We start from the raw sequence: 8,113 nt of genomic DNA on the forward strand, positions 1-8,113 counted from the left end.
GAATGCTAGAGCAGCTCTTCCATCCCTTTCACAGCACTGAGCTGAGGGGGGACATAGCCAGACCCTGGCAGGACGCTTTGATTAGCCCAGCAGGGAATTGATAAGTGTTTATCAACCCATTAAGAAAACAACAGAGGGACATTACCAGCATGTGGTCTAGTAGCTAATATACAGACACCTTCTCAGCAAGGCAGAGGGGAGGGAGGAATTCCTGCTTAGCAGGGAGTGGGGGTGGGGAGCAGCCCACAGTCTGTGTTGGAGCTGCAACCAGGGAGCAAGGAGGAGGGGCCAGCGCTGCTGTGGAGTAGAGAGGGCCACCCAGCCTACAGAGCATACCAGGAAGCTGGGGGTGTCTGGTTTATCTTAAACCAGCAAGGGGTCTGGGACAGACATTGCATAAACCGGTTTGACCCAAATCAGTTAAGTCTGATACTACATTCAACCAATCTCAAATTGGTTTCAGCCATTTTCAAACTGGTTTATGTGCACTGAACATCTTTTCTGTTACAAGTTTAAACCAGTTTCTGATCACTTAAACCAGTTTGTGTGTAATATCTTTCCCTAGCCTAAGTGTAAGGTCAGCACTGGTACAAGCTAAGTTTAAATGACGTAGCAATTTTGAACCCATTTTAACTTCCCACATTTGCACTTAGCCTAGATGTTTGCATCTTGCACAGATTTATAACAAAGGTGGCACTTTATTGCATATTTCTTGTTCCTTTTACTCCTATTCCTGGGAATAAGTTGGATACATTTTTTTTTTTTTCCTTTTTGGTCCAAAAACACATGGTATTGAAAAGAATAAGCCTATTACTGGGGATGGTGAAACAGACTTTGTGTGTGTGTTTCTGTGTGTGTGTTTGGGGGGGATTCATATTTAGTGCCACCCTCCCCACTGCCATCCTTTATGCTGAATGTGCCACATCCTGTGAACAGCACTTGCAGGATACTACACCCAGTTGACTTTCCTTTGAGTGCTGGGGAGAAGTGGACCACAACACAGAAGTGTCATTCCCAGGACATCCCAAGGATGTCTTAGACTGCTAAACTCAGACAGTTAAACCTGAGCTCAGATGGTGTTTAAGTGAATGTGTCACATCTTGTGCTAAGAAACAGAGGCCTGAAAATGAACTTATAAAGAGTGCTTTCCTGTCATGCTAACTGCTATGATGCCAATATGTTTAAGTTGCTCATTAATTAGTTGTTGACTATTAATCTTTGATCTGTTGTATTTGTGATGCTTAAATATTATTCTTTTCCATAGGCAATAAGCAACAAGGACCAACATAGTATATCATATACCTTATCTCGGGCCCAGACTGTGGTGGTTGAATATACACATGACAGCAACACTGACATGTTTCAGGTACGTCACGTTTTAGACATTTCCTGTATCGGAAAACAGTACAAGATACCTTTTTGTGGCATTCATGCAGTTTAGGAGTTTAATACTGGATGCATTCAATCCTCAGCTTGCAATCTTTGTAATTGCTGTTTATTTAAATTGCTTAAGAGCCCCAAGGGAGAATTGATTAGAAGAGATTGGTCATTTCAGGAGTAGGATTTTATTCATGATTCTTCTGTAAACTACTTGTGCAGATCATTCAGCCTGCCTATTGCTTTTCTTCTTTTGAAAGATATAGTGTATACTGATTTCCTGAACTCTTACAGAATTCTAATTAGTGAAGTAGAAATACAAAGTGCAAGTAGTTTGGACTAATTGCTATTTTATGATATAGGAAAAAAAACCTAAATGCAAGTGACTTCAGCAATGGGGAAATGTTGGAACAGTGGACTCGGTTGTGATGCAGTGCTGTAACTCCAGTGAGTTTAGCATGTACTTTGGGTTCACATCATGTGGACCATGAGTAGAAGTGGACCCTAGTGGGGGGTTTTATCTTATCTTATTTCCTGTTTTATTCTTAAAGATTTTTCTTTCCGAAGAAATTAGTTTTTATTTTTCTTCTCATGTCTCTTCTTGCACCAAAGCTGCATTGATTTTGTTGCATCAGTTATGGCATGTTTTTCTGTCTCAGCTAATGGCTGTGGTGATACTGCCAGATCCAAGGAGGTGGCAACCCCTGAAGACAGTAGCAGAAGCTTCTCTGCAATCAGGGATAGCTACAAAAGGGCTACAATAACGTAAATGTATCAGTTGCTGCTTGTAAAAGTGCTCCCTTCAGGCTCATTATAGTATGACTGCAGCTTTGAAATTGCTAGTAGGGTTCAAAGCGCCTGAATTTAGGGGAGAATTCCCTATGGCTTGCAACTGAAAGAGAACACTGTGGGCAGCCTCTCTGCAGCCAGACAGAAGAATGTTTTCTGAAGGGTGTGTTTATAGCATTTTACTGTTTTTCCTGGTTGCACTGAGCTGTGGCAGGGATATTTTTACTAAAATACAAGCTTCATGTGCCTAGTCTCTTATAACAAGTATCATCTTGATTCCAGTATTCTTTCAGAACAGGAATGCCAGGTATAATACTCCAAGTGTTCTTTCCTGATGTTTGTACATCCAGCAGGTTCCAAAATTTGGTATCAAAACATTAGGTTAGGTTAGGCTTGTATAACCACAAGAGCTCAACTAATTGTCGTCTTCTATGAACAGATTTCTTTTTGGCTGTCGTGGCACTGTAACAGTCTGTCTGCCTAACTTAATTTATAATTTTCTGGATGAGATGACTTCCAGTGGGAAGCCATGTCAGATCCGACTTCTTCATAATTATTTGTCCCTTCTTTTACCTGTATTGTGATTCCTGAATGACCAATTAGGAGTTCTGTAATTCATCAGGTCAGAATAGTACAAAATAGTCAAAAACCTAAATTTCAAGTCGAAAAATGCCTTCAGTGTCCAGGAAGTCATGGTTTATTCCTGGTGGTTTCTAATTCTGTTGGGTTTAAAAATTATGTCATAACTATCTTCTGAAATCTTGTATTTTCTCTTGCTCAGATTGGCCGGTCAACAGAAAGCCCAATTGACTTTGTTGTGACGGATACAGTTCCTGGAAGTCAGAGTAATTCAGATACACAGTCAGTACAGAGCACTATATCAAGGTTTGCTTGCAGAATCATATGTGAACGGAACCCTCCTTTCACAGCAAGAATATATGCTGCAGGATTCGACTCATCCAAAAACATCTTTCTTGGGGTAAAGAGCCACTTTCTCTTCCTGGCTCAGTGCAGCCTTATATTTCAACTAGCTCTTAACTCAGAATTAAAGGTGAATGGAAGTTCTTTCATTGATGTCATTCCTCACAGGAGAAGGCTGCCAAGTGGAAGACGTCAGATGGGCAGATGGATGGATTAACCACAAATGGAGTTCTTGTTATGCATCCACGCAATGGGTTTACCGAGGACTCCAAACCAGGGGTGTGGAGGGAGATATCTGTGTGTGGGAATGTATTCAGTCTGCGTGAAACCAGATCTGCTCAACAGAGAGGAAAAATGGTAAGTGTTGCAAGCAGCATTTTATGCATCATGTTTGAGACATACAGCCATAAAAGGTTTGGCTTGAACTGAGTGAGGCAGATTCTAGCTGTTGTTTTGCTGAAGTGCCTTACTCCATATTCATGTTGACACTTTTTGTGAATGGTGAAGCCATTTGATAGGGGCTGACTCAGTGTGAGTAAGACTGGCAGAATCTGTTTTTAAATTAGTTGTTTTACTGCGTATCTAACTGATCTGCTGAATTGAGTGGTGTTCTATGAGCAGAGAAAGCTTTACTACCCTGTGATGCAAAAATTACTCCTAGCATTTCCTCTCTTGCTTATACTTTTCCCAAGACTTCCATGGTTTTCCAGAATAATTTTCTCATGGTTCTTCAGAAGTTGCCAAGATTTCTTTAAAATGTAAGCCCCATTCAAAAACAGTTCCTGAGGGAATGACATTACATTGTCTTTATTATTTATTTTTGACCAAGCTGCTTCATTTGTTTTTAGAGGGCAGCGATGTATCGCCCACAGCTCTGCTCCATGCCCCACCTTGGCTGGCCAGCGTGTGCCCCAGTCCCACTTCCTCCCTTACCACAGCAGCCTCAATGTGCCCCCCCCTCACATTCCTTCCCTCCCCAACACACTCTCCCCACCCTACCCCCAGACTTACCAGCCAGATGCTGCTCTCTAAGCTGCTGGGCTGCATATCAGCTATTGGATAGGTATCAACTGACATGGCTGGTTAATAATTAGCCATCAATGTTGGCCAAAAAAATCTTTATCAGTGCACCCCTAACTTGTTTATGTTCTTATGGTGTATTTGTTTAGGAATGTTGGCTACTTTCGGTTTTTTGTTTGTTTGTGATTTGAGATTAGTGTGCATTTTATTTCACACAATTTTGTAAGCATAATGGAGTATGAAGTAAGTTTTATTTTCATGGTCCCATGCCAATCTGCAGCTCTTTCTTCTCTGACAGTTCAACTGGCTTAGTTAGAAACATAATCAGGAAGGACTTTAAAGATGATTATAAGCAAGTTTGTTTGTGAAGGTCTCAGCTTTTGGTTGTCCTATCTGAGACCTCTTTTAAATAGGATAACTATAAGGGACAGTGGAAAATGTGGGACACTGACCCCCCCCTCTCCCTCCTCGGCCCATCTCAAGTCAGTGGGGCTGTTGCAGGCAAGGCAGCAGTGGTGCAGCTCTGGTTTTACTATTCAGACAACTAAGGGAGTCAGTGGCCTATTAGTGACCCATTGTTCTTCACTGCAAAGATGTTAACAGTCATCTCTTTCTAATGGTCATTCCACTGGTCAGGATAATTTCTCTTAGGGCAATTTTGCTGTCTGATAGAGCTTTCTATTTCATAGCTTGTGTTGCTCTGCTTTCCCACCCTCTGCTTGAGACACTCATTTTACTTTTCACCAGCTGGCTGGGACCATTCTCCATAATCTGGGACTGTCCTGGCCAAACCAGGATGGATGGTCATCCTGTCTTTAAATGTCCTGAATTTTTCTGAAATCATCCACACAGGGCCCTCTCCAGGCATCCTTAGTTAGACACTCACTATTGGTAGTCACTCAGCTTTTGGCTGGAGGTGCTTGACAAGATTTGACTCTTAAGTTGTTTGGTGATTATGTTCATTTTCTTTCAATCCCATGTTTTGTAACATCTGCATATTTCCATCCCCTTCCAAAGGTTGAGAATGAAACCAACCAACTCCAAGATGGCTCACTGATTGATCTGTGTGGAGCTACATTGCTATGGCGCACTGCAGAAGGCCTTTCACGCACTCCTACAGTGAAGCATTTGGAGGCCCTAAGACAGGAAATAAATGCAGCCAGGCCTCAGTGTCCAGTGGGGTTTAACACATTGGCATTTCCTAGCATGAAGAGGAAGGATGTTGTCGATGAAAAGCAGCCTTGGGTGTATCTGAACTGTGGCCATGTACATGGTTATCACAACTGGGGAAACAAAGAGGAGAGAGACGGGAAGGATCGGGAGTGTCCCATGTGCCGCTCTGTTGGCCCCTACGTGCCTCTGTGGCTTGGATGTGAAGCTGGATTTTATGTGGATGCAGGACCTCCAACTCACGCATTCAGCCCATGTGGACACGTGTGCTCAGAAAAGACAACAGCATATTGGTCCCAAATTCCTCTTCCTCATGGTACTCATACTTTTCATGCAGCCTGTCCATTCTGCGCACATCAGCTGGCTGGTGAACAAGGTTACATCAGACTTATTTTCCAAGGACCTCTTGACTAACACACATGCCATCAAGAACTGCATTAAACTTATAAGCTAAGCTCTGATTTTAAACCAACTGTCTCATTCTCTGGGCTTTGACAGTTTGCATTAAAATTAAGATTTTTGTTTTGTTTTGTTTTTGTTAGAGCACCTAAATCCCTCTCTACATCAGGAAAAGTCTGGAGAAAAAAAGAGAATTTATGGGGCAAGGGTTTTTGCCTCTTTGTTTAGTGACTACTTTTAAAGTGGGGAAAGGAGTTATGCAGAGAGAAATACGATGCCTTCAATTTAATGTTTTTGGATGACATGCCCTTGGTAGCTTAAAAGTTATTTTGTATAACAGAGGGTAAAATGGTCAGCTCAGTTGACATTAGTTTACAGCTTTGATGCAAACATTGTAAAATATAGCAACCTGTATATTAACTTTTTCTATTTATCTTTATTATTGAAAATATCCTAGAGCGTTTTAGAGTAGCATGGTAGTAGTGTGTTACATCCATCGACTGGATGTGTAGATTAGTTCTGGGTGGGGAAAGTAAGGAAAGAAAAAAAGTAGAGTTTTTTTTTAATTTAAAATAATACTGAGTTCCTAGAATAGCTGAAAACTTTTTTAAAAATAATGCAAATTAAATTGTTGTTAAAGTGTGCTTAACTACATGAAAGTTAAGATGGACCTCTTGAAATGTCCCTCCATTGGATAGGAACATAATAAAAGTACTGATAACAAGAAAGCATTTACCTAATTCTTTGAATATGCAATTTAATCTAAATTTAAGGATTTTTCTCCCTTAGTATTAGTCTCTTTATTTAGTATTAGTAACATTTGTGGGGTTTTAATTTAAACAGTAACAGAGCAGATAGAAACCCCCCTAAAAACACGGCTCAGCCATTTTTTCAGTATTGGAAAAACTTGCAAATTAGCCAAAAAGGTGTGATTTTTTTTTTTTTTTTCCCCCCTTGTTCTTTTATTTTTTTCCCCCTTTAAATTGGGTCTGACCAATTGCAGAATCTCTGTTGAAAACTACAAGGGCAGGTAGGAGGCCAACTTGCTTTTACTACATTTACCTTTCAGCTCCAGGGAGGTGAGTGCACATATGCAGTTAGACCACAAGTGATAGGAAATAACAGCCTGGTACCTAATGGGCTACATCCCAGGGCCATTGACTTATTTGGCTCAATTGGAAGTCTTTGCTCAGGAAAAGCTCAGGTTGAGACTGAGTTGGATTTGCAGAGCTGCGTGTGGGAAGCTTGCATGAAGGCTATTCACACTACAGCTGATTCAAGTCAGTGCTTAGTCTCGCTTTCAATAACCACCCAAAATGCTCTCCTGTCTTTGCTCCCTCCTCCATCTCTTACCAGCAGAGGCTGTGCACTACATGCAGCTTGATGCTAACCCACCATACTTTGTGACAAATGTACAACCTGATATTTAAGGATTGAGTTGAGCTCTGTGTTTTTGTTTCATTTTTTAATCAGCTATTAAACTTTTTTTTTTTGGTTTGGAAATATGTACTGCATAAATTGACAGTAGCAAATTCCTGTACTCTGTAGCATAGCTCCCCCTCCCCCCCCTTCACACCCTTTCTAAACTTCCCCTGGTAAAAACAAAATGACCTGTGTTGCTTAAGTCACAGATTTTATTTTGACTCTCAAGAATTGTTTCTACATTTTAAAAAGAAATAGTATATATTGTTTGGTTCACTCAGGAAATGCATGTCAGGAAGTCTGTATTATAAGTTTAGTTAGCTGTCATGTACAAGTAACTGCTGTTACACCCCTTTCATAGAAATATAACTGATTTTGACATTTTTCAGATTGTTATATGCATTAAGTAATGAGACTTATGCAGCAAGGATCCCCTGTATTGTACTTGTTCTAATCATTTATATTAAGACTATATTATACTGTAGTTTAATTTTTATTTGCAAATTAATTTATTCAAACTATGTGAGTAAACACTTTTCAAAAATAGGAATTACAGTATTGTCTGTTGCTATGTTTGATTTATCTCTGCTCAGATGGGAAAGGTTTAGCAGAGTTCAAAAGAATTATTAGTATTATTTGAGTTGTCTCTGTAAGATGTCTGAAGTGGGAAAGATACTTTTTCTCCCTGGTTAGAACACAAAAATCCAATGATACAATCTTTGGGTAATGGAGTTATGATGATGACACAGACTACCCCCATATGAAAGGAATCCCTCCAAATTTGGGACAGTGGTACTCCCATTCCTTTCTCTTTAGCCTTTGTGTCCACTTCTGCATAGAGTTTCAATCCAAACAGGGTTAGCAGGGGGTAATACTGCTCTTCACTGCAGGATTCCTTGTGCTGCATCCAGACTGCTCAAAAGGGAGCATTCCTCTTCTCCACAACCCCCTCAAAGCTGCCAATTCTGGCACCTCTTTCGACTTCAAGAGCTTTTTAGGTTAGGGGCCAAGTGTA

General features: G+C 40.6%; 1 protein-coding gene across 1 annotated transcript in view; it reads left to right on the forward strand.

The window, feature by feature from the left end:
• The window catches only part of PELI1 (pellino E3 ubiquitin protein ligase 1), a 12,786-nt gene extending 5,138 nt beyond the window's left edge, over positions 1–7,648 (forward strand). The window contains exons 3-6 of the mRNA XM_019549182.1: positions 1,265–1,366; positions 2,948–3,145; positions 3,256–3,444; positions 5,125–7,648. Coding sequence (XP_019404727.1) covers positions 1,265–1,366; positions 2,948–3,145; positions 3,256–3,444; positions 5,125–5,691 — 1,056 coding nt within the window. The 3' untranslated portion in view covers positions 5,692–7,648. The remainder of the gene's footprint in view (positions 1–1,264; positions 1,367–2,947; positions 3,146–3,255; positions 3,445–5,124) is intronic.
• Positions 7,649–8,113: the final 465 nt, after the last annotated feature.

Source organism: Crocodylus porosus, unplaced genomic scaffold (genome assembly GCF_001723895.1).
Source record: "Crocodylus porosus isolate Cpor-Errol unplaced genomic scaffold, CroPor_comp1, whole genome shotgun sequence".
Classification (NCBI taxonomy): Eukaryota; Metazoa; Chordata; order Crocodylia; family Crocodylidae; genus Crocodylus; species Crocodylus porosus.